This window comes from Phascolarctos cinereus, unplaced genomic scaffold (genome assembly GCF_003287225.1).
Source record: "Phascolarctos cinereus isolate Bilbo 61053 unplaced genomic scaffold, phaCin_HiC Scaffold_5;HRSCAF=322, whole genome shotgun sequence".
Taxonomy (NCBI): domain Eukaryota; kingdom Metazoa; phylum Chordata; class Mammalia; order Diprotodontia; family Phascolarctidae; genus Phascolarctos; species Phascolarctos cinereus.
In genome coordinates, this window is record NW_027555958.1 from 43422239 (window position 1) to 43448318 (window position 26080).

At 49.3% G+C, this 26080-nt stretch overlaps 1 protein-coding gene across 4 annotated transcripts; it reads left to right on the plus strand.

The window, feature by feature from the left end:
• Nucleotides 1-451: 451 nt before the first annotated feature.
• PI4KB (phosphatidylinositol 4-kinase beta) lies at nucleotides 452-26000 on the plus strand. Of its 4 annotated transcripts, XM_078154869.1 has the most exons (13): nucleotides 452-648; nucleotides 1945-1976; nucleotides 8584-9502; nucleotides 14097-14153; nucleotides 16544-16771; nucleotides 18507-18734; nucleotides 20401-20510; nucleotides 20791-20895; nucleotides 21061-21184; nucleotides 21854-22119; nucleotides 23879-24011; nucleotides 24220-24340; nucleotides 25176-26000. In XM_078154869.1, the coding sequence occupies exons 3-13, from the start codon at nucleotides 8612-8614 to the stop codon at nucleotides 25355-25357; spliced, it is 2445 nt and encodes an 814-aa protein (XP_078010995.1). In that variant the 5' UTR covers nucleotides 452-648; nucleotides 1945-1976; nucleotides 8584-8611; the 3' UTR covers nucleotides 25358-26000. The 4 variants fall into 4 exon arrangements, with proteins under 4 accessions (XP_078010995.1, XP_020860689.1, XP_078010994.1 ...); XM_021005030.2 differs by lacking the exon at nucleotides 1945-1976 and having other exon boundaries at nucleotides 558-648; XM_078154868.1 differs by lacking the exon at nucleotides 1945-1976 and having other exon boundaries at nucleotides 558-648; nucleotides 21968-22119.
• The last annotated feature ends 80 nt before the right edge of the window (nucleotides 26001-26080 follow it).

Sequence of the window (26080 nt, forward strand, 5' to 3'; positions counted from 1 at the left end):
CCCAGGACTGTTTCTGTCCACCGCCATCACAAGCCCAGCCCCTACCCCCTGACTTCCTGAAATTCCTTCTCGGCTCCCTTAGAGTCTCGCAAAGCTCGCTCGGTCCCAGAAGACTGGCCCCGCCCCTTTAGTTGGACGCCCCGCCCACCCCTGGCCCCGCCTCTTTGGCCTAAGGTAGCCTACTCTGCCCTCCCACCCACACACACCCCCTTTTCTATTTCTGGGTAGGCATGCATTAGACACCTCAGTCGACTCCATAGGTTACCATGGGCTCAGTGGGGTCCTGAGCACCGGGGACGCGCGGAGGAAAATCCCAGGGAGGGAGGATTCGGACTGTGAAGCTGATACCACACGTCGGAATCCGGCGTGGGGGAAGACTTTTTGTTTGTCTGTTTCGGTCGTGGGGAGAAGTTGTGCTGGCTGGCCCGAGTCTAGGCGGCTCAAAGGCCCCCGCAGGCAGTGCCGAGGGCAGCCCCGCAGCCGGGGCCTGGTGCAGCCGCCGCCGCCGCTGCAGCCGCCGCAGCCGCTGCTGTCAGGGAAGCGGAGGCGGCCGATGGAGTCCGCGAGCGGCTGCTGCTGCTGAGCCGGCGGCGCCGGCGGCCCGACACCGATCCCACACCTCGTCCCCTCCGCGGGGGGTCCCCAGAGGTAAGGCGCCCCTCCCCCCCTTCACCTACTCCAGGGTTCCTCTTTCCCCCTCCGAGCTCCCCCCACCCTCCTTCCCCACCCCCGGTCCGACTACAAAACTTGCCCCCCCTGCCCCTGGGAACACCTGCATATCAGGTTCCCTCTCAACTTTCCCCCCAAGCTTGGGATCCTCCCAAGTACTTTGCCTTCCTCCTCTGCTTAGCTCCTCCCCCTAACTCCAGGGTTTCCCCCAGACCTCTTTCCTCATCTTGAACCCACCCCCACCCACTTATTTTCTTCCTTGCCATCTTGTGCTCCTTCCATCCCATGTCCTCCTTCCTTTATGGTCCCGTACTTGCTTGCCCCTTCCTCTTTACTCTTGACCCTTCCCCACTCTGATGACCCTTAGTCCCCCCTCCTCTTAAGTTGTTTTTATCCCCCTGTCACTGGGCTTTCACCCCAGGGTTGTGAATTGTGGCCTTACATCACTGGATTTTGGTAACTCCCCCCGCCCCGACCCCGTTTATCCTTTCCAAAATACTTTTTAGATTCTCCTTTGGCCAACCCAATCCTTAAGCTCCCACCTCCCCTTCTCTATGGCCCTTGTAACTCACCCCCCCACACACACACACCACTCCCACCCCCAAAGCAGCTTAAAGTTGACATAGCATTAACTCATGGTAGAGAGAAGAGATCTAACAGTGATGACCTCTGCTGAGGAATTCCAGTTTGAATTCCTCTCAGTTTCTCAGGGCCTGAAGGATTGGGTTGGATAGTCCCCACACCTAAATCCAGTTTCAGTGTATGTGCTTGATACCCTCTGTCATATTCTCCCCCACCTAGCTAATCCTCTCTTATTTTAAGATCAAAAAAGTCATGAACTACACAATAAATATATTGGGAAGATGCTTCTGATTTTCCTGGGCAGAAGAAAATATGCTTCCCTAAAAGGCTGGGGAATGGTGAGAGCCAAACTAGAGGTGATTTCCAAGTGTCAGCAGCAACCTTTGAGCCCAGTCTTGGGGTAGATACACTTAGAAAGGCTGAGAAATTTTGGAGAAGTCTCTTTAGGCTTCACTTTGTTGTAAGGGCAGCTGGTGGATAGAGCACTAGGCCTGGAATCAGGAAGACCTGAGTTCAAATGTGGCTTCATATACCTACTGAGCTGTGTGACCCTGAACAAATCACTACCTTTCAAGGTTGTTTCTAGTATCAAATGAGATATTTATGTCTAGTGTCTAGATATCTAGTATCAAATGAGATATGCTTAGTACATGGTAGGTGTCTATAAATGCTTATTTGCTTCTACTTCCTCAGTTCAGAAGAACAGACCCTGAATGGACTGACAGGTCAGTATGGATGAGGTTGTGGGAAAATTTGATATGGCCTATTTAATTTTAGGTTTGTTGCTTTAAAGCTACTGGAGAAGTATCTGTCTCTGTCCTGATCCAGGACAAAATTGTTTAACTCATCTGTGGCTCACTAGAAGAATCGTTTTGTTGACTACATAAGAGTGCAGCATGTGTGAAACACTGAAAGGTAGCCAGCATAACTAAGGAGCATGGGACAGAAAGCTATGGGGAGGTAAGACTCCGGGGTTCAGTTTGTAACTTCCTTATTTGGCCCCCCAGAATAATCTTAGGCACATTGATCTACTTTGTACAAGTCAGCTCTGTGATAGTTTAATAGCAGGGACTGGATGAGAAACAGAATCAGACCTACCTTGTTTGTAAAACATTTGGGGGTCTGTAATCTAAGGCATTTATTAATAGTAGTAATGCCATATTCCTGGGCATTTGTGTTCTTGTCTCCTTATCTGATATGTCCATGCCCTATAGCCTGTTGAATTAACATGGTTAAGAGAAAATCTCCAGCTCCACTTCTCTTCTGCCCCAAGGTGTAAGCCCCCTCCAAGGCCTGAGCCATAAACTTACATTCCAATACAAATAGGCTGAAGCGGGAAGAGACTGTCAAGTGAAATGGGCTGGAGAGTTCAGCTGCTGCCTTATTGACCACCTGACTCAATCACAGTTATGTTGGTGAAGAGAGGTTTAGTAGAGTAGGTGTTTTCAAGCCCTGATCTGGTTCTGAGATAATTAAAGGGCCTCACTTTTCATCTTCCATCTTGTGCGTTTCCCAACTAGAAAATTGATGCTGACCCTTTTCTCAGGAGCATTGATTACTTAGGGTTTGAAACTAACGTTGAAGTTCACCTGCACTACCAATTTTGCCCCAGTCTTTTTTCCCCATCTCCCTTTTCCAAGCTAGTTCTTCATAGGAAGAACACTTTAGCTGACCATAGAAAGCTCTTGAGCAGGGGAGGAGAATCTCTCTTCTGGTAAGAGATTTGATGGAAACCACAGAAGCGAATGGGGAGTCACCCAAATAGCCAAGGGGATTGGATAGAGAGAACTCAATTAAAAGAGTAACCAGGCTGCCTTTCCTTACCATGTGTCTTTTCCATTTAGTGCTCCCAGAACTGGCTGAGGCTTCTGCCCAGAATCTGCCAGTACTGGCTCCTTGGCCCCATTCCCTCAGATGCAGCTCAAGGAGCCACATTCAGCCTTCTGCCATCCCTCCACTTGATGGTTATGAGAGAAACACTGCCCAAAGTTCAATATCCTCTTGGGACCATTGCTGTGATTTTTACTTGGTTCTTGATAGGGCTTAAGCTTGCTTAACTATATGGCCCTGGAAGCTGAGCTGTAACCCAGGAAAATGAGAGGCCCCAGCTTCCAACTTTAGCAGTGATATCAGAGGGGCAAGATAGGCTGAGAATATCACAGTTAAGGTTGAGGTTAGACAGAAGAATGACGCTGACCTAGAACTCTTCAGATGTGCAGAGAGAGCTATATGGGCACATTATCTCATTTGATTCCCACAACCTTGTGAGGCAGGTACTGTCATTACCCCCGTTATACGAATGAGGAGGTGAACGGATTCGCCTAAGGTCCCCTCTGAGGCTTCCTGACTGCACGTCCATTTCTCTGTCTCTCTCTCTGCCCCTATTGCTCACAAGCTCGAAGGATCGAGAACCAAAAGCTAGGAGGGCTCTCAGGACGTCTAGACACAGTGACTGAGGCACAGGAATGGAGAGCAACTTGCCCAAGGTCACACAGGCAAAGTAGAAGAACTGCCACCCCCAGCCTCCATCAGAATTAACTGGCATCCAGAAGATTGTGGTTAGGACATTCCTTGGACCTGTCAGGAGAAATCAAAGAAGGTTGTAGACTTAGCTTTGAAAATCTCTAAGAGAAACTAGGGATTGTTGACCTGCAGAAAGGAAAGGCATGGAGCGCACACACTGGTTTTATTCAAAGGTTTGAAAAGAGTTAGGTTTGTTCTCTTTGACCCTAGAAACCAGATTTGAACCCAAGTCTTCTGACTCCAGAGCAAGTGTTTTTTTCCACTGTATCATCCTGCCTTCTATTAATGGAACAAATAATCACTAGTAGTGTTGTATGTCTTTCATGGGTGATGTTCTGGAAGCAGGACAAAGGAAGTGACCTGTTTTGAGGCAGAGGTCTGGATTTAAAGACTTTTTAAAGGTTCAAAAGTGAAAAATGCAATAACTTTATAAAAGCCTACTGTGTGCAGAGCACTGTGCTACTTGGGGATACAGAAACAAAACAGCCCCTGCCTTTAAGGAATGAGCATTCTGCTGGGAATTAGAACCTGTTCAGAGTAAGTAAATCAGAATCACCAGGTGCAGGGAGGCTGTCATTGGCCCAGAGTAGGCCTTCATCATCTAGTTCATGGGCTCCTTGATTTGGAACTGGAAATTGTCTTAGAGGCCATCTAAACCAACAACCCACATGTTATAGATCAGGAAAGTGGGCCCAGGAAGGAGAGGTGATTTGCCCAAGGTCACACAGCTAACAAGGAGCCTCAAGAGAACATGCATCGAAATCTAGCACCCTTCCCACTCTCCCACTAAAGAGAGGCATGATGAGGAAATGGGGAAGGCTGGTCTTAGGCTCTGGTAAACCCAGCTTTAGGCACAGACAGGCTCTCAGTAAATGCATCAGTGGAGGAGGGTAGGAGGGTAGCTGAGGGTAAGAAGACTTCTGGATCCTTGGAGGTGAGGGACAGAGATGCCAGGCGAGTGTAAGCACCTTCCTTCTGTTTCACGTGTACACAGTCTTCCCTTTGCCCTGTAATAACCCTGGGTGGTCAGCCCAGCTCACCAGATGCTGCCCAGACATGAGTTGTGGAGCCCACGTTCTGTTGTCAGTGCTCCCACCCCCTAGCCAGTTGCATAGCCAGAGGAGCAAAGGCCTGTCCAGTTTCCTTTTCCCTCCAGTTCTCAAGTCATGTCAGGCTCCAGTAGGTTTGAGTTAAGGAGCTTCCCCAAGCAGGACAGTCTGGGCTTTAATGGTCAGATAGGAATGGGGATGGTATGACCCTTAAAGCCACAGAAATTGCAAACCAAACTGGATTTTCTTCCCTCACTGGTTTTTTTTCCTTTTTCTCTTCCCCTCTGGTAGAGGGGGGTGGGGCAGAGAGTAGATTCAGGACATGATGACCTAGTCCTTTCACTTAACTGCCTTGATGTTGTCTTTTCCCCATGAAACTGCTCCCTAGACCTCCTAATTTTAAAATTTATCCCTTGAAACCAGTACAATCCATATTTGGGACTATGTTGGACTTGGGTGGCCAGAGAATCCCCTACTCTCCTTACATTCCCCAAAATTGAAACAATCTGAACATATTCCCTTCTCTGTCTTTCCCCATCTAACCCTTCCATTGTTCCCAACCTCTCAGCCCCAGCTTTAAAACTAGACCCTGACGATCCTTGAGTACCAGAGAAACTAGGAGGGTGGTTTCGTACCCACCCCTCCACACCTCTCCCCAGACCCAGTTTAGGAAGTCCTTCTCTGGTTCAGTATTATCATATTTCATGCCTCAGTGGTGAGGAGTCTAGCTCCATACCCCTTGGCAGGCCTATTCTGGAAGGGTTGGAGGGAGAGGCTCCCAGACAGAGACCGGCTATCAGCAAGGAAGACCCTTGGGAACTGGTGAAGGGCTGGCTTGTATTGAGGATAAGGAGAGGCATATGAAGCCCTGAAGCTCATACCTTCCCCTCTTCTCACTTTCCAGCCACTAAGGAGGTTAAGCTGCCATCTATTTGCTAAGCCTCTGAGTGAAATCTGAAGCTTGGTACAAAAGGAACTCGCTTTAACTAGAAGTTTTGGGGAGAAGATGGGTTCTGGGGAAGTTTGGGAGGGGATTGAAAGAGTCAATGAGGCAGAAAAAAGTGGGAGGATTATGAGAAAAGCAATGTGAATAATGGTGCTGAATAAATAACCCTTGACTGCTCTATCAGTTTCTTTTCTGACCTCAAATGAATACCGTGATGATATAGGAGGCAAGGCAGGTGGTCCTAGCTGAACCAGGGTTACAGTAGAAAGGACTGAGAACCCTTCAGAGGTGTAGGGAAGAAAGATTGAGGTTTTCTTCTTATGCTTATGTTGTATGTGCACGAGTAGAGACAGATCCACACAAGTAGTAGTGCTGGTTATACTGCTCAGAAAGCAAGGCCCTTAGGGGCCCTGCGCAGCTTTGGGAGGGAGCAGAATAGAACTGCCACCCCTAGCCTCCACCAGAATTAACTGGCATCAGAAAGATTATGGTTAGGACATTCCTTGGGCCTGTCACAAGAAATCAAAGAAGACTGTGGGCTTAGCTTTGGAAATCTCTAAGAGAAACTAGGGATTTTTAGCCTGCAGAAGGGAAGGAGGGTAGGGAATGGGTTTTATTCAAGAATTTGAAAAGGTTAGATTTGTTCTCTTTAGCCCTAGACATCAAAAGAAAAATCATTAAGTGGAAGTTAAAAACTTTCAAAAGTGGAATGGACTGCTTGGTAAGTGGTAGAAGACCCCTTGTTGTTTGTTTTGTAGAGAGATTCTTTTTCAGATATAGGCTAGACTAGAGGGCCCTGAGATGCCCTCTAATTCTGATTGGTTGAAGAGTTTCACACAGCTTGAGTGATGCCTCAGTAGACACAGAGATGTAGACCAGAAAACCTCAGTCAGGTAGGGTTGCCTTTTACTCTTTACGTTGTCTGAGGAGTGAGTGTGCATGACTGCTTAGACAGTCTAAGCCACCTCCCAGCCCCTCCAAATGTATGTGCCTAAGCCTGGGTTTAAAAGTTGTTGCTGATACTCGGAATTCACCTTCGCTCTGATCCTCCAGTGCCCTCTGACTGGCCCGTGTTCTCTTAATGTCCTGTCGTCTTATTCAGTTCATGGGCTTGTGGCCATTGCCAACTGCAGCCAGACGCCCAAGCCCTGGCTAATCTAGAATTAACAGTGTGCCTCTCCTGCCCCTGATCCTGTAGGATCACTGTGTGGTTCACTAGTTTCTACAGGGTCTAATCAGTATCTCTACTCGGAGAGAAGTCTAAAAGATGACTTTGTTTGGGGATCAGAGAGAGAACAAGCAGTAAACTGAGCTGTCTTTCTTCTTTGGTGTTCTTTCCTTGAGACTTTTCCCATGAATCTCTCCAGAAGAGAGGTCTGGATTATGGGGATCTTATCCCTCCTCTCCCCCTCCCCAAGTTCTAGAGCCAAGATTCTTAGCCCTAGTGGTAGTAATAGATTTTTTGGCACCCTAAAATATTACTAGTTATCTCAAAAGAAAGCTTCTCAATCCCAAATTCTCATCCATTTCAATAAAAAATAACATACATGTGCCATCCATCTCCTTCAGGAATAGGGGAGGGTGTCATGAAAGCAAACAAACAATAGGATGGTGGAAAGCCAAAGACTGAGAATCATTATTATAGTATGGTTTTCTCTTAATCTGGCCTGGCATGGTTTCTGATGGCCATGAGAGAGTTTACAGTCTAAACAGGCAGGTAAGAATACACATGCAGTCAATAGAAATCTGTCTGTACCTTAATGAGGGATTGTGGGAAAAGTGATAAATGAAGACAGCTTCCTAGAGAAGGTAGAACTACTAATGGCAGTTCCACAAATCTTTATTAGGCATTTGCTTGAGTTACTGTAGTGACAAAGTTGAAGATTAACAAGTCTCTACCCTCAAACAGCTTATAATCAAATCAGGGGTGCGGGTGAGGAAGTGAAAACTTGTATGGAAATAACTGTAAAACACATCTTAAAATGATTAAGTGCATAGGAAAGGTCAGGTTCAGTGGCTTGAGGATCTTAAAGGAAGAGCTATCATTTCTTTCTTTTTTGTTGTTGGGTTTTTTTTTTTTTGTTAAGGCAATTAGGGTTAAGTGACTTGCCCAGGGTCACACAGCTAATAAGTGTCAAGTGTTTGGTCTGAGGCCAGATTTGAACTCAGGTCCTCCTGACTTCAGGGCTGGTGCTCTATCCACTCAAGCCACCTAGCTGCCCCTTATCATTTCTTTCTTGAAAGAATAAGGAAAGACTTCATGGAGAAAGTGGTGTTTGAACTAGGTCTTAAAGGAAAAAGGGAATGTCACAAGTAGGGAGAAATTGGAGGCCAAGGCAATCTGTTACAGGCAGAGTATGTGAAAGCATGGTATGTGCCAAGGCTAAGAAATCTGAAGTTTAAAGAACTGTCAGAGGGATGGGGCATAAGAGGGAAAATGAGGAAGACAGGAGAATAAACTTTGGAGAGATAATAAGCAAGCAGGAAGGTGTAAGACTTTAGAGGGGACACAGTCTACTTAGGGAAACAATGTACATACACGTGTGAAAACACTAAATCCATTTACAGAGCAACATGTTAGCAAATTCAGACTATGAACCTAGTGCATACTAAGTGCATAAAGCCAAGTAAAATTTTGAGTGTGAGGTGGCCATAATCAGGGAGGTAATGAGATTCGACCAAGTAATGCTCAGGGAAGGAAAGCAGATTCTGGGGAGAACTTCATGTAGTTGGGAGTTGGAAGACAGTAGGAACTTGAGGGTAGAAAAACTAATTGGTTTATGTTTTTCCTTTTCCTTCCCTCCTTCCCCATAGCTTGGAAGTGCTGTGTCTGGCTGTGGCCATGGGAGACACAGCAGTGGAGCCAGCCCTGCTGAATGCCTCTTCAGAGCCCACTCCAGGCCCACCAGGAAATAATGGGGGTGCCCTGCTCAGTGTCATCACTGAAGGGGTTGGGGAGCTGGCAGTCATTGACCCAGAGGTGGCCCAAAAGGCTTGTGAGGAGGTGTTGGAGAAAGTAAAACTTTTGCATGGGGGTACAACTAGCTCCCCAGAGGGGCCCTCCTTTGAGCTTGTCAATGGGGACAGCACTGAACTTCGCTGCCTGGATGAGTCACCCAGCCGCATCCAAGAGGAGGATGAGGTGGGGACCTCCAGTTCAGCTAAGGGGGCGAGGAGGCGGCGGCAGAACAACTCTGCCAAGCAGTCGTGGCTGCTGAGGCTGTTTGAGTCAAAGCTATTTGACATCTCCATGGCCATCTCGTACCTGTACAACTCCAAGGAGCCCGGGGTTCAGGCTTACATAGGCAATCGGCTCTTCTGTTTTCGCAATGAAGACGTTGACTTCTATCTGCCCCAGCTGCTAAACATGTACATCCACATGGATGAAGACGTGGGGGATGCCATCAAGCCCTACATTGTGCACCGCTGCCGCCAGAGCATTAATTTTTCCCTCCAGTGTGCCCTGCTGCTCGGGGCCTACTCTTCGGACATGCACATCTCCACCCAGCGACACTCCCGCGGGACCAAGCTCCGAAAGCTCATCCTTTCAGATGAGCTGAAACCAGCTCATCGAAAGAGGGACCTGCCCTCCCTGAGCCCAGCTCCTGACACAGGCTCGTCCCCCTCCAAAAGGACTCACCAGCGCTCCAAATCGGACGCCACTGCCAGCATCAGCCTCAGCAGCAATTTGAAACGCACAGCCAGCAACCCCAAAGTGGAGAACGAGGAGGAGGTAAAATGCAAGGATTGGGTCCAACGGTGTCGTGCAGGGCTGCATGGGGCTAAGGCTTCTGCCTGGGGGTGTGATTTCCCGTCTCCTCTTCCTTCTTCAAATCTTCCATTTCAACCAGGAGCATGGAATTTTAGGGCTTGAAAGATTAGAAAGTATCTAATCTAGCTCCCTCATTTTAGAGATGAAGAAAATGGAAACTCTTGAGTATCTCCTAATTTGCCCAAGGTCACACAGCTGGTTAGTGAGCAAACCAGGTCTCCTGAGTCTCAGGCACCTACGCTCTCCACTGTGCTCTCAGCCCAGTCACTTCTTGCTAGGAAGACCCTGAAGTCCAGGATTGTGGAGGATGACCTTCTTGTGGCAGGGATTCCACCTCACCTCCACTTAAGGTCTGGGTTGTCTGCTTCAGATCCCCAGGGAGTGACAGGGTCTGTTCGGAAAGGAAAAGAACGAAGGATTGTGTATGTCATAGGCAATGTAGAAAGATGTTTAATAGAGCATCAGCTCATTCTCCTGGCCTTCTGCCATCACAATTACTCCCTTCCCTCCTTGTAGATTCAAGGGCAAATTTCATTTGTTATTATTTCAGCATTCAATCAGAATGTGCTTACTATCTGTTAGCTCTCAGGTAATAAAGCGGGAACGAAATAGCTGGCTTTCCTGCAATTTCCCTTTCCTTCTGAGAGAAAACAGGATGAAATAAGCAAGTTAGATGGGAGTGGGTCTCAGAAGCTCTTGGTGTAAGATCAGAGACATGACAGCCAGGAGAAGGAGGCTGTGAGAAGACAATATTGGGATAGGTATGTGGCCTAAAGATGAGGTGCCTGTATCAGTAATCCACACCTATCTTCCACTCCCCAGCTGGGTAAATGGCAGGAGAAGCCACCCCAGTGGACGGCCAACTGTTGGTAACCTGGTGTCCCAGCCAAACAATGGTGCCTCAGTTCACCACTGACTCACCACTGGCCAGGCTCCCAGACTGGCCTCCAGCCCAGTTTGGGAAGGAAGAGAAAAAAGACTAAGGAATTGGCCCTTGTTGGAAACCCCATGTGGCTGGGGTCTTGGCATCTGCCCACATGGGGAAGTGCCATATCCCATGTTTCTAATACAGTAAGGATCCTTTCAACCTGTCCGAGTTGGGAGGAAGGGGAGGGAGGAAGGGGAGCTGCGAAACCTGATCTGGAACCTGCTGTCTCTGGGAATTAGACTTTGTAGGCCAATTTGTCCCTGATCATGTGATCAGGTTGTTGACCTGGAGTGAGGCAGAGTGATTTCATATACTCTAGTCCAGAATCATTTCCCAGAGACTCCCTCCTGAGATTGTCACCTGTCCTTCCTGGCCATGGGAGTGGCCTTTGGACAGAAGCTGCCCCCAGGATCTACGTCCCCACGACCACTCTCTCCTAAGATGAAACTGCTTCCTTCCTTGTTGGATGCTGAGCTAGAGGGCATCTGTTACAAGGCGGCAGGTGCTGCTAGACCACATAAGGCATGGGGATGGTCTCTGCACTCAAGGAACTCCTGCATTCTAGTAGGTAGAGACCATACAAAACGGAGTGTGCTAGTTAGGTAAGGGCTTTTTTTTCCCTCTGAGGAGTCACAAATATGGTGGGCTAAACCATATGGAAATTGGCTGCTAAGCTCTTTCCGAAAGCAGCTATAGTATTGACTTGATCAGGTGACCATGGCTGTAGAACTAAGGAGAGCCAGCTAGACTTCAGTCCCCTTGACCCCAGAGAGTTCAAAACCAGATACAGGTTTTAGGACTCTCCATGTTCTTAGGTGATCTTCCCAAAAACCGTGTACAGACCCCAGGGGGCCACTGTATAGGCCTGGACTTAGCAGTATAGCTCCTGTCTTAACCTTGGTGCTTTCCTTAGGCGACGGCTATAGGTGGTGCCCTTTTTCTTGCTGGTACTCTCCAGGCCAGAGTTGTGGGAAGTTGGGCCAGGCCTTCCAGGTAACTCGTTTTCCTGACTTGGCTCTCTGTCTCAAAGGTCACTATATCTTGGGAGAAGGGAGGGGACACCAGATCTCCAAACCCTCACTGGTTATCAAATGCTAGAAGGATTAGACATCTGATTCCTTCCCTGAGGGAAATGTGATCCAGGGAGTAAAAGAGAAAGAGAGCCCTGATACCTGCTGCTGCAGAAGGTCTCTTTATCTCATGGGTCTCTGGAGTCTTCAGTACCTGAATGCTGTTCCCTCAGCACTGTCTTGTAGGTGCATTTGGGGAACGTGGAGCGTTTCAAGATCTAAAGGAAAGGAACAGTGGTTCCCCCTTTCCTCTTCCTATTTTAAAGTAAGCGGGAAAGGGACGCAGCCCCAGCCCAACTCTCCTTTGTCCTCCCTTTCCTTTATCATTTATTGATTCATTCCCTATTCAGCACACGTTTGTCAAGCATCTACTATACACAGCACTGTGCCAGCGAGGAGAACACAGAAGACCAAGAGGAGGTGGTTAGTGTTCATTCATTCCAGTCGCCTCCAACTCTTTGTGACCCTGTTTGGGGTTTTCTTGGCAAAGATGCTAGAGAGGTTTGCCATTTCCTTCTCCAGCTAATTTTACAGATGAGGAAACTGAGGCAAATAGGGTTAAATGACTTGCTCAGGGTTACACAATTTTTATGTGGCTGAGGCTGGATTTGAACTCAGATCTTCCTGACTCAAGGCCTGGTGCTCTGTCCACTTTGCCCAAGGAGCTTGTGGATTAGTATGCAAAGCCCCATTGTCTGGGGTAGTGGTTACCTACTGACTAGTTCTCTGCCTTCTGTTTATCCAAATTTTGCTGGCTCAGTTCTAACCAGATATCCTTCCCTTATCTTCACTATCCATCTTTTAATCTGAATAGAGATTATGTAAGGTGGAGTAGTGGAACCGAGAGAGACTTGGAACTAGGCTTCCTTCATCTCCTACCCACAGACCATGACAGGTCAGAGAAACCCAGCTAAGTAACTTTGCTCAACTGCTAATGACCAGACAATTTTCTTTCCCATTTCTAACTAGATTGATTCCCCTACCACCACAGTAGCAACATTTTTGGTGGATTTGTCTTGCTTTCTTGGGACTACCTCAACCTTTGTACAGAGAAATCTGTTCCATGTCGTACTGGGAGCCCCAGCCAGCCTGCCAGCATGATATTGTTCTGATGTCAGTCTCTTGGCCCAGCCCCGCTCCCTGGAGCTGACTCAGTGTGAGTAACAAAGGCCCAGAGAGTAGAGGAGTCACGATAACCAGGTAGAACAACCTTGCCCCACAGGGTGTCCCTGAAACAGAGTAGGAATGGGGGAGATACAAAGGCAGGCCATTCTCAGTGCCAGGTATGTGGTAAAAGTCATTCTGTCTGCTGAGAAAAGGAGGCCTCACAGGTCTGGCCTTGGCAGTCTCACTGCCTCCCCAGCCCTCCCCTCAGCCCAGAGAATGTTTGTGGAAAGGGGAGATTTCTAAGGTTGACTTCCCTATGCCCTCTTTCCCACTTTCCCTAAATGTCCCCCTGACTTCCCCAGCCTCCTATCTTCTTCACTCCTCGGGTTCTCAGAGGAAAGAGTTGGGACAGTCTTCAAGTTAGAATGGGGCAATTAAATACTCAAGTAGAATTCATTGGGTTAAATATTCGAGTAGAAATTAAGACTTCTAAGTGACTACTCCTTAGTCTTTACAGAGGAGGGAGGAAGCAGAACTCTATCCCTGGAGCCCAGGCAGTCTTTGCCTCTTCCCCCTTTCCAAAGCTCTGGAAGACCTCATCATGTGAGCCATAAGATGGGCGCTGTTCTGAGGGCCACTGGGGCTTTGTGAAAAAGGAGCCATGAGTAGCCCCTCCTCTGCAAGCCTGATTCTGACTGAGCCATAAAGGGACCTCCTTAGAGATCCCCAGAGCTGGGAAAGATACAGCCTGTCTCAGACTTAGTTTCAAGCTGCATCTTGTAGCTAGGAGCAAAATTCAGGCAACAGATGTATCTACTCAGTGCCGGGGGTAATAACTATGACTTAGTGCTCAGCAGACTGGAGAGGACATGATGGCTGTGGTATGGAACTTGTAATGTGATGTGGAATTAGAGGTTTCTGATTCATCCATCAACTTCTAAACTCAGCTCTTTTTCTTCACTGTATCCCCCAAGACTGGTGGAACTGGAGGTCCCCAGTTTGAGGACCATATATCTTGTAAACCTGACCTAAATTAGGAGCTGGCACTTCAGAAACCACTCAGCCTTGGGGCCTTGACTGAGAGTGTTAGACTGAGGAAAGCTGCCCACTTCTGGGACTCAGAGCTGGATTTTTCCTTTGAAATAAGGGCAGAATAAGTGAGAATTAAAGGGGGAAAAAAATGGAACAGCAGAGAGACATACTGCTCTCCCACAAACCATGTTGGTCCTTTGTCCCTCCCACTGACTCTTCTAGTGTCTGAACCTGTCTCGTCATTTCTGAATAATGATAGTGTTAGGGTCAAACTCCATAACCGGGTTTAATTATTTAAAGAAAGATATAATAGAGATGTGAAAGAGAAGTGGTTGTAATGAAACTGGGAGCTAAATTCTTTGCCTTTTTCTCTCTCCCTTCCCCCTCCCCCTCCCCCTCTCTCCCCTTGCCCTCCCAGCCCCTTTCCCAGGAACTCTCCTCCAGTACCGAGAGTGTTGATAAATCATTCAGTTCCGTAAGTAGGGCCAGGCTGGGGCTGGGTGGCTGACTCCCCATGTCCGCCCATGGCAGCATTTCCTCTCCGTCCCCAGATCTCTTTTTAGTACTTTCACCTTTGCCCAAATGCCAAGGCCGACTTTTACAGGCCTCCAGGGGTCTCAGCCCCTCACTGGCCCTCCTGACCGAGAGGATCTACCTTTCCCCATGCTGCCATTTGTCCTGAGCCCTAGCTGAATCAGGTCCAGTTCTTTTTTTTCTCCCCGAGGTCAGTGAGAGCAGGGGAACTGTCCTTTTTACCCATCCCAGGTCTCTGGAACAAGCACCCGAGAGGTATTGGTGAGAATCGGCCATTGGAGCTAGCTCCAGGAGTAGAAATGTGTGCCCTGAAAAGGACTCTTCTTCCTCACCCCCACCCCCCATCTTATCTCCTTCCTTGTTACCTGGGGCTCACCAGTGAGCACCTAGGACATACGAGGACTTGGCTTGAAAAGAAATGTTTACTTGCCCACAGACTATTTCTCAGCTTCAGCCTCATTTCTTCTAGACCCAAGTACCCCTGTTTTCCCAGTTTATTAGTAAGAATGTTTCTTAGTCTTCATCTTCCTTGCCTCATCTGTCTTGCCATAAAGTCCCTTTGGTTGAAGCTCCAGTGCATTCCCTATCCCAAGAGGTGTACAGGATCAAAGACCCTGCCTCTGGCCAGAGACGTGAGAGGAAATGCTGGGCCCTCGGGGGATTGGGATGATTTTTTTTTTTTGCATTTTGATTTTTTACTGTCTCCCCAATCAGTTTTCTATGTTCTGTGCCTTTCCTTTCTCAATCATGATTCCTGTCTCCCCTATGAGGTGACATATACCACCTAATCAGCTAGTTTGGGTTATTCTCCTGATTTGAGGATCAGGAAGAGTCCCACCCTCTTTCCTGAGATGACTGCTATGAACACAAAGTCCAAGGTAGGGCTAGGCTTTCACTTGAGTGACCACATCAGAGGGGTCAGAGTCAGCGGCAATTTCTACATTCATTCTTCCTTTCATCCTGCTTCCCTCATTGGACATTTGGGGGTGTCTTCTGAGAACTAGAATCCCCCACACTCTGTTTTATTCCTCATGTTCAACATTCTAAATTCACGAAAAGAACTGTTTAGTTCTTGACTGGGATTCCTGAGAATTCCTTCTGTATCTCCTAGTCTTGTTGGATATGCAGAGGCAGGGCCTGTCCCATATGGCTTTCCCAAAAAAATCAGTCTTGCAGTAGAAAGTTTGAAATTCTCATTTAGGGAAAATAATCATGAGAAAAAAGGCCTGGTGAGTGAAATGTTATTCATGTGAAGGAGTGGCCTATTGATAGTGAATGAAATCAGTCAATAGATATTTATTAAATGTCTGCTTGTGCCAAGCACTGAGCATGTCGTGAGCTGGTGGTCTTGATAAAACTCTTCCCCCTGGTGGAGGGGGCCCAAGCTAAAGAAGCCCCTTTTCACTGTCTAGCCTCGTCCGTCTCTTCCTGCCCAGACTACCCCTGTCTCTCGGAGGAGATGGCTAGAGTATCCCACACCAGGGTATAGAAAGCCTCTTAAATAGTTAATGAGCCATTTCTGGACATGGGCAGAACTGGCTGGCTTGAGACTGTGCTGTTCATGCTGCTAGATCAGAGCTGGAGAGGGGAGGGCATCTCAGAAAATATGGGGTTTCCCTTGAGGATTGAGAGTGAGGTAACAATTCAGCCCTTGGGTCAGGGGCTGAGAGAGGCTGCCCCCTCTCCCTACCCTTTCTTGGTCCTCCCTTTAGCTGCTATTGCATTTGATTTTTCACCCATTATACAAATTCTGCTCCCTCCCACCCCTGCATGTTCATTGCTTGCATGTGGAATGATGGGAGGGAGAAGGGGAAGGGAAGAGTGACATTTGCAAGAGCATGGGGTGGGATTTGGGGGAGTGACGATTTTTACTGAGGAAAATCCACCAAAATCTCCTCATCCCAATCCCCAAGGGAGCTGGTAGGTTCCAGCCACCTCCACAGATGTTTGAGAGAGTCGGGTAGCCCAGTAAGTCAGAATTAGGAGATATTCTTAGTGAAAAAGAGGCACTTCTCACTAAAAGATGGTCTGGAAAATCTCAGACACCTCTCACCATACCCTCTCTTTGTACACTGCATCCTGGGGCTATCTCCTAAGGACTCTTGAAACAGGGAGGGGCCTGACATTCCCTCTGGTCTCTCAGAACCTCCACAGGGATCACTGGGCTGATGGGAACGGTCTTGCCATTGGGCCAAAAACCATACCCCAAACCCTGCTGCTCCCTGAACACCAGGGACTGTTGGCCTGCGTCGATCGAAAGGGTCTTTGATGTGCAGGGCATGTCTGGCAGCTCTGTAACTCCCTCCTGTCTCTTACCCTGATACTTCATAGCCGGTCAGACTGGCTCCTGAGCGGGAATTCATCAAATCTCTGATGGCGATTGGCAAGCGACTGGCGACGCTGCCCACCAAGGAGCAGAAGACCCAGAGGCTGATCTCTGAGCTGTCCCTACTCAATCACAAGCTCCCTGCCCGAGTCTGGCTGCCGACTGCTGGCTTCGACCACCACGTGGTTCGGGTACCCCACACCCAGGCAGTCGTCCTCAACTCTAAGGATAAGGTAGGTAAGCTCCCACTTGTCCCCCGATGCCCAGAAACCAACCTCACTTCCATTTTTTCAACAACCATCCAGAACATGGTTGCTAGTCACATGTAGAGCTTAGATAAAACCTAGGGCCTTCCCTCCTCTCCTTTCTCCTCCTGTTTGTGTTGGTGAGGAACTTCAGTGTTCCAGTTGGGAAGCTTACAGAGGCGGGCTTGGGGAAGGGGGAGCAGGGGCCATGATAGAAGGAGCATGCCAGTAAGAACTGCTGCATCGCCACGTCCAGCCATTTACTAATATCCTTACTGATGTGGCACCATAAATTTGCATAGTTCTTTGTGCTGCTGCAACATAGTTCACGTGCATTTTCTTACTTGAATGTCAAAAAGTTTGGAAGGTAGGGAGGATAGATAGTTTTAATCTCAGTTTAGCAAGAGCTAAGCGGAGGCTGGGGAAAGTTGAAGTGATTTGTCCAAGCTCACATAGCAAATTACTAGCAAAGTTGTTGGCAGGACCTGAGCTTTCCAGGACTCAGCCATGTGCTCCTTCTGCTATTCCACATAGATCAAGGCTGGGGAACCTGCAGGCTCAAGGCCACATATGACCCTCTAAGTCCTCAAGTGGGGCCCTTTGATGGAATCTGGACCTTGAGGCCGCAGGTCCCCTCACCCCAAAATAGATTCTGTTTCTTGATAGGGCACCAGATAGAGCATGCTGTGTCCTCTGACTGAGCTCAGAAGGCTAGGGGTGTCACCAGAACAGCACCATTTCCTTCATAGCCCATTGTGCCTACCACCCAACAATTTTTCTAAGCCTTTTGGGAGGCAGTTTCATTTCTTAACCAGTGTCACTTTTCAGCGTAATGAGTTCTATAAATTTAGTATCTGTTCTATAAAGTGTAGAACAGAGGTTCTACCATTTGCTCCTTTGAACAAATGTTGCATTTTTATTTTCCCTAAATTCACCTTGCTCCTCCCAGCTTTCATGTTTACAGGCTTAAAGAGTTGTAGTCTGTTCAGTATTTCCTCACACAGCAGCCTCCTGCCCGTCTCTTGCATCATTTTGTTGCCCCTCCCCCGCCTTTACCCACCTCAGTCGCTCCTTCTCTGGGGTTCAGGGATCAGAATTACTTCACAGGATTCCAAGGGAGTTGGCTGGCTTTGTTTCTCACGCCCTTACTGACAAATGCTGTTCTGTGGGCATGTGAGGGTGCCGCCGCACACCAGGCCAGTGTCTTCAGGGGTGTTTGTCCAACTCGTCATCCACAAGTTCAGTTTGAATGAATTTCCCCTAAATCCACCATCTGGTTCCTCCAACCACTTCTCTGCCCTCTCACACAGCCACAAGAACTCTTCCTAAAGGCCATCCCCTGTGGCTTGCCTTTTTGTTAACTTAGAGAATTTCATGACATTGGCAAACTTGAAAGTTCACTGTCTGCTCCTTTTTCCAGATCATAGGATTGAGAGATAGATATGGAATCTTCAGTCATTTTACAGATGAGGAAATTGAGGCCCACAAAGGCCAAGGGATTTACTCAAAGTCACAGGTCTAAGTAGCAGAGCCAAGTTTTGAACCCAGGTCTTATGACGACCAATCCAATACTGTTTCCACTCCACTATGCTGCCTCACCATCAACCTCTAGTATTGAGAGTGGCAGGGAGATGATGAGTGGCACAGTCATTGGGGAAGAATTTCAGATGGGGAGTAGAGAGCAGGGGAGCGGGTGGTTTACACCATCATTCTCTTCCTCTAGGCGCCCTATCTTATTTACGTGGAAGTCCTTGAGTGTGAAAACTTTGACACCACCAGCGTTCCAACGAGGATCCCCGAAAACCGGATCCGCAGTACTCGGTCTGTGGAAAACCTTCCCGAATGTGGCATCACCCACGAGCAGCGGGCAGGCAGCTTCAGCACTGTCCCCAATTACGATAACGATGACGAAGCCTGGTCTGTGGACGACATAGGAGAGCTGCAGGTGGAGGTGAGGGCTCTCGGGGGATCCGTGTCCTTCAGTAGCACGTGCGTTATCTGCTGTGTGTCCAGCTCTGGGCTAGTGGCGAGAGGGAAACAGGTATTCTGAGAAGGATAGGAAGCAGCCATCCAACATGGATTTAGAAAGTAGGACTAAGTGATCCGAGGGTGCCCGGGGGTCAGGGAAGGCTGGGAATCAATCCAGTTGCAAGCAGCAGACTTTGTTGAAGCAGCTTCAAAGCCCAGGACACAGTGCTGGACAAGGTATACCGTTGAGACAAGATGCAGGCCCTGCCTGCATAGACCTCACAAAATGGAGTGTACATAAAATCAGAGTATAAAATGACATGTCAGAGGGCTGCAAAGAGAATTCTGTGGAAGATCAAAGGGAGGAGATGCCATGATCAACTCCCTGGTGTTCAGGGAAGACTTTCTGCAGAAGGTGGCAGCATTTGAGTTGGACTTTAAAGTGTATTGCAGGCCAAGAGAACAGTATGAGCAGAAGGTCACAAAGGTCACAAAGCATCAAAGTACAGGATGTGGTTGGGGAAAGTGAGCAGTCCTGATTGCCTACGGGGTGTCAAAGGAGGTCAGGCTGCGCTGGGGAACAGCGCCATGATTGCCAGGCCAAAAGAGTCTGAACTTGACTCAGTAAACAGGATGGTTTTGGGCAGAGGAGTAAATGGTATGTGGCCAGATAAACATATCAAGGCGTCTGTCTGGAAGCAGGGTGAAGGATGGATTAGAGAGAGGGAAAGCGAGCCTTGGCAGTAATCCAGAGGGGCAGTCATGAAGTCCTGTACACCAGGGCCAGGGTGGGTGCAGAGTAGGCAGCCTCCGAGGCCGCAATCCCTGCTCTACAGCGTGGAACCTTTTGTTGAGCGTCTTCCATGTCTGTACTGAACACTGGGCTAGGCACTGTGGGAGATACAAACATAAACAAGACCCAGCCCCTGCCCTCAAGAAGCTGATGATCCCATGAGGAGACACGCACACGCACCTGAAAGTGAATGGACAACCCAGTAAGGCAGCATTAATTCCCACTGATGAACAAGAAATGGTGTCAGAATGAGGAAGAGGTGAAACTTGAGCTTGGGCTTTGGGCAGTGTTGGTGACATTCCAAAAGAGGAGAAGGCATTGCAAGTAGGGGAACTGCAGGGGACAAAGGGAGGGAAGTCAGGATGTGCAGAGAGTTCAGGGACCATGAGTAAAATGAGGCTGGCTAGGGCAGACGCGTTGTTGGCCTAAGAGAGCAGTGGAAGAGCTGACTAATAAGTAAGTCGGCTGAGTCCAGATCGTGGAGGACCTTGAATGCCAGACGTAGAGAAGAAAGTAGGGGCACAAGTAAGTCAGTTATCACCGCATTTAACTTTCACATCCAGGCTGTTAAGAATTCAGAGGGAAGATGTAGGACCCCTGGCCTCAGCAATCTCCCAGACTTATATGAAGAAAAGATGCCCATTGTTGAGTCCCTTAGGTCCCTGCTGTGGTTTAGACCCCACTGCCAGAGAGACGGAGGGGGTGATCACAGTGGGACTGATGAGGGAGTCTGGAGCAGGGTCTGGAAGGGCGTCACAGGTCACCTGCCCAGAGGTCAGGGTGAGAGAGAAGGGAAAAAAGAGTAGGGGAAGGGGGTCTTCTGTTCACTATGGCTGCCTCTCCCTGCTCCCCCCAGCTCCCCGAAGTACATGCTAACAGCTGTGACAACATCTCCCAGTTCTCTGTGGATAGTATCACCAGCCAAGAGAGCAAGGAACCCGTGTTCATTGCGGCAGGAGATATCCGGTATGACCATCCCGAGAGCTCTGCCCTTTCTCCCTTGACCTCTCCTTCTTTTAGAGCTGACCTGCCAGTCTGGGGGCCACTCTCTCTGGCCATTGACCACTTTCACTGCATTCTCTCACTCGTATTGCCTCGTGTCAACACCAGTCTCTAATCATGTCCTGGTCCTAAATTTTGTGCTGTCCTGGTTTTTTGGGTGGGGCTGGCCCAGGAGTGGGCTGGGGTCCATCCCATAGAGGTCAGCTCCTTACATGTGGTGAGTGATGGGTTTCTCTTCTGCCAGGCGGCGCCTCTCAGAGCAGCTAGCCCACACCCCCACTGCCTTTAAACGGGACCCAGAAGACCCATCAGCGGTTGCCCTCAAAGAGCCCTGGCAGGAGAAAGTCAGGTGAGTGTATGCTGTTCTCTGAGGTGCCACCAACGTTCCTGTTGTACAGAGGTATACACCAAGCAGCCCTGCCTGCATCCCCCCAGGGCTGCGCGGCGGGTGGAAGTGGCCAGTGGATGTGCTGACCTCCTGGTCATCCTCTCCTCTTCCTTCCTTCCTCCACAGGCGGATCCGAGAGGGCTCCCCCTACGGCCACCTCCCCAACTGGCGGCTCCTCTCCGTCATCGTCAAGTGTGGGGATGACCTGCGACAGGAGCTCTTAGCCTTCCAGGTGTTGAAACAACTGCAGGTAAGGGGAGGTGAGGAAAAAAAGCCAGCTCTGGGATGGAGAATCCGGGCTGGGCTGCTCTATGGAGGGTAGTTGCACTTGAAGGGGACTCCGGGGACCTCTCCTGGTTACTTTTGGCACTGCGTCTGTATGGTCTTTTGGCTCCTGGTTGAAAGGGAAGATGAGTTGTAACTGGTTGGGGTTTAAGACCTTGCCGCCCTCTCTTCTTTCTCATTCCTTAAAATTACGTTACTGCCACTTACTAGCTGTGTGACCCTGGGCAAGTCACTTAATCCCAGTTGCCTAAAAAAAAAATTTACATTACTGCCATTACTTGCTTCCACACCAAGAGTTTAGAAGGGTCCTCACTCTTCATATAGGACTCCCTCCCTTTGTACCTGACCAACATCTTTCTCCATTCCCGTGTCTCTCCTTCCCGGTATGCTGCTGCCGTGTTAGTGTCTCCATCCTTCTCCCCTTCTTTTTCCTAGACCTCCCCTACCATGCTTTTTAGTCCCCAGTAAGATCTTTAGATTTTGTGCGTGATGTTCCAAGACCACCTTGGTTAGGGCAATGGGCAGAGAAAAGAAGGCTAAGGAGGGATGCAGGTCTCTTCTCTGGCCCCGTTACCATCTTTTCCCCACGAGGGAGGTGACGGCGATCTTCCTGTGTCCTTGTCTCTCCCCTCAGTCCATTTGGGAGCAGGAACGGGTGCCCCTTTGGATCAAGCCCTACAAGATCCTTGTGATTTCTGCGGACAGCGGCATGATAGAGCCTGTGGTCAATGCTGTGTCCATCCATCAGGTGAAGAAGCAGTCGCAGCTCTCCCTGCTCGATTACTTCTTGCAGGAGCATGGCAGCTATACCACCGAGGCATTCCTCAGCGCCCAGCGCAATTTTGTACAGAGCTGTGCTGGCTACTGTCTTGTCTGCTACCTGCTTCAGGTCAAAGACAGGTGGGTGACTGACTCCCCAGGTCCTCATCTTGCCTGGCCCTCCAGGCCCCAGCCCCAACCCCTCGCATATACCTATGTCCCCCAGCCCTGGCCAGGATATCACCCCATCTCTGCTTGTGATCACACATCCAGGATGCAGCTGCATTCTTACAGGTTGTGCTCAGTGTTGAATAAGTAGGACCCTTGTCTTAACATGGAGTCTGAAACTGTTTGTCCGTGGTTTAGGAAAAGGAAACAGAGCCTGGCTTCCCAGAGCTCTGGAGGAGACGGAAGTGGAGAGGTGTGCTCCACAAAAACTTAACTTTCAAAGCAGCAAAGCCATGCAAACAGCATACCAGGTGTAGGGGGGGAGGGGGCTGTTTTTGCTAGAAATCCTTTTCTAAGGCCGAGGATAGGATTTTGAATCCAGTTTCCTGAAGCGCAACCACAATAAGACCAAGCAAAGGGATGGCTATCTGCCCTTCTGGTTCTGAGAATGAGGGAGGTTCCATTGTTGAATAAGGCAATCTTAACAGCAGCCAGTAGTCTGTGGAACCTTTTTTTTTAAAAAATGATCTATGGTAGAAGAGGTGAGTTGGAGTCAATTTATAGAACCAGACATAGGAAAGAACAGAAAAGCTGTATTATAAGATAGATAAAATAAAAGCTGTATAACAGGAAAAGCAATATTATAAAGGTACCAACCTGTAATGGTTTAATGAGCATGGAACTAAATCAGAATAAGATTCTCCGCACAAAACTTTTATCTTTTCCTAATTCTAGCTCTGCTTCCTTTAGTGCTCTGGTGATTGATTGGAAAAGAGAGAAAGGAGAACAGTTACCCCTCTGGCCGGCCGCCCCCCCCCCCCAGCCTTCTTGAATAAGAGCATTTTACTTAACAAAGGCCCTGCCTTGGCCGCCTTGGCTGGGCAGTGTTATGCTGAATAGCTCCTGGCATTCCCTACTTTCAGGAGGCTTTGGCTCCTTTGCAGGCATTTCATTTGGAAGTCATTAAGACCTGGAATTTCTCTCTAATTCATATTCTCCCCCCCCCCAGGTAATGTGACTTCTAGGTGTAAGGTATTCCACATTAATTCGTTTTCTCTTTGCAGTTTATCTCGTTATTTTTTAAAAACTGAATGTAAACACTTCTTTCTGTTCTCAATGTTCCTGCTTCTGGCTGCTCCTCGCCCCTCACACAGTTTGCTGCTGTTTATTTGCTATGGGCTGGTAAACCCAACCAGGAAGTTCATTAAAAAGTATGGATTAGGAGCAGCTAGGTGGCACGGTGGATAGAACACCAGGTGTGGAGTCAAGAGAACCTGAGTTCGAATGTGGCCTCAGACACCATACTCACTAGCTTTGTGACTCTGGGGAAGTCACTTAACCCTGATTACCTTGGGGGAAAAAAAGTATGGATTAAGTGAAAAATTGTTCACTGAGACTTTGCCTGACCTGCCTGTGGTCTTTGTGTCAGTCAGTCTTGAGGTTCAGAGACTGTTCTGACTTAACGGTTGTGTTCCAGATGGTTATTGCTAAATAAGGGAGGTGTTAGTTTTCTCATCCTCATTATAGCAGTTTTGGACGCTGCAGCCTCTGCTCCCGTTTTTGTCCTCATTGAATGGTCTCTGCTGGTTGTCTGAGAGCCCAGCAGACAGATGAAGACAGCTAGGAGCCGGCTCTGCAGAACACTTTTTGGCCAATACATTATAATCTGGGGGGCAGTAGTTGAGGCCATACCGACCCGCTGCCTTAAGGCCCATCTTTATCTCCTCATCAGGCACAATGGGAATATCCTTCTAGATGCTGACGGGCACATCATCCACATTGACTTCGGCTTCATCCTGTCCAGCTCCCCTCGCAACCTGGGCTTTGAGACTTCTGCGTTTAAGCTGACCACAGAGTTTGTGGATGTGAGTGACAAAGCTGTCTCCCTCAAGCTCCCTGCCAGGGGAGGGTGAACGTGGGGGTTCTGTAAAGTGGCATGAGATGGCCATGCTAACAAGGAGGCTGGAGGGTCCTCACCAGAAGTGAGGCTGTGGGCTCTGGCTCAGGGAGGGAGAGTGGAGAGGGACTGGGGAAGGTCAGAGCTGCCCTTCCCACTTACCTTCCATTCTCCAGGTGATGGGAGGGCTGGACGGTGATATGTTTAACTACTACAAGATGCTGATGCTGCAGGGGCTCATCGCTGCCCGAAAACACATGGACAAGGTGGTACAGATTGTGGAGATCATGCAGCAAGGTGGGGGCCTGCCCTGCTGTGTGCAGGAGCCTGAATCACCCCCACAAGCCATTACTGCTTCCACCCCTCTCCCCACCCTTGGGCAGCCCTGGATCTCCCAGGCTCTGCCTCTTCCTGGAGCCTTTCACTCCTCCTACTTAGCAGCCCACTGCTTCTCACCTAGTCATAGTCTCTGCCCCATCTTCCTTGAAAGTCAGCAGTCCCATTTCATCTTCCCCAGTCCCACTCACCATGCACCCTGGCTCAGAGTTAGGCCTTCTCCCTTCACCCTTTTCCTTTCTTTCCCATCTTTAACCTGGGCTTTCATTCTCTGCCTGAACCTGCCTTTTCAAGTTCTCCTTTCCCTGTTTGCTCACATCTTCCCCATCAATATTCAATTGGGCCACCCCTGGCCCCACCCCACAGGTTGCGACGTTGCTCAGGAGAATCCCCACCCAGCCCCATAATGATGGTGGCCCAGGTCATCTGTGAGTGTCACATAGCATAGGCAGAGACTGCAGCCAGATAAGTGCCCAGATCAGTGCTTGTGCCCAGCATTCCTTGCCTGGCTCCTCGTTATAGCCCCAGGACCCTTCTGTCTCTCCCTCTCCCATCCCCTGCCCCTCCCCCCCTCCCCCACAGAATGAGGATGCCTGGGGCAGGTCTTCCCCAGCTCTTCCCTTCTCCCCCTCTGCCCAGCAGAATTGCACTGGAACTATGTCAGGGCTGTTGGGGCTGGCAGCCACAGACTCTCAGGAAGGACAGAACAGAACCGGGGAGGGGGTGCTGACTGGGCTCAGAAGCCACTGTACCTGTAGGTGCTGCAGGTGTGATGACCCCCCCCCTCCCTCCCCAGGCTCCCAGCTGCCCTGCTTCCACGGCTCCAGCACCATCCGCAACCTGAAGGAGCGCTTCCACATGAGCATGACTGAGGAGCAGCTGCAGCTGCTGGTGGAGCAGATGGTGGATGGCAGCATGCGCTCTATCACCACCAAGCTCTATGACGGCTTCCAGTACCTCACCAATGGCATCATGTGATGGCCCTCCACCAGCCCAGGGAGCAGTGGGAGGGACGATGGGAGACTCCCTGGGAGGGTCAGTGTCCACCCAAGGGAAGAATGGCGAGAGTGCCAGCCAGGATCATGTGGTAACGAGGAGAGAGCTTGCCCCTGGGGTGAAAGGAGTGTGTGGGGAGAAACCCCTTTCTATGACAGTATTACCACCTGACAGGCTCCAGGAGTCACTGCCCCCATGGACATGAGTTTGGGGGAAAGGGGACTTTTCCTTGCCCTCCTCCAATCTGTTCTGGGCCACAGGGAGAGGGAAAGGGAGATTTTTGGAACTTGGGGACTAGCCATACCATTGCCCCACTGGCCTCTCCCCCACCTCCACACCCTGTCCCTGGAGGGGAGGGGTCACAGCACGCACCTGGTGTTCCCCCTACTTAAGGGGGATCTGGTTCTGGCCCCTCCACTTCCAGTGCCCCCCATCATAGAAGCAGGGGAAGGCCATCAGTCAGGCCTCCTTCCATATCATGTGGGTCCAGTCCCTGTTCTGCCCCAAGCCCAGTGGGGTGGGGATACCTGTGTCCGTTCTGACCCTACTCCCTCTGGCCTAGGGAAAATGCTCTCCATTTTTTATTTTATTTTTTTTGGTTTGAAATAAAGTCCTTAGTTAGCCACCTGTGTTCTCACTGAACTTGGTTGGAGTACAAAAAGCAACTGGGGCATCCAAGACAACACTGGGTTGAAGGCCCCCAAG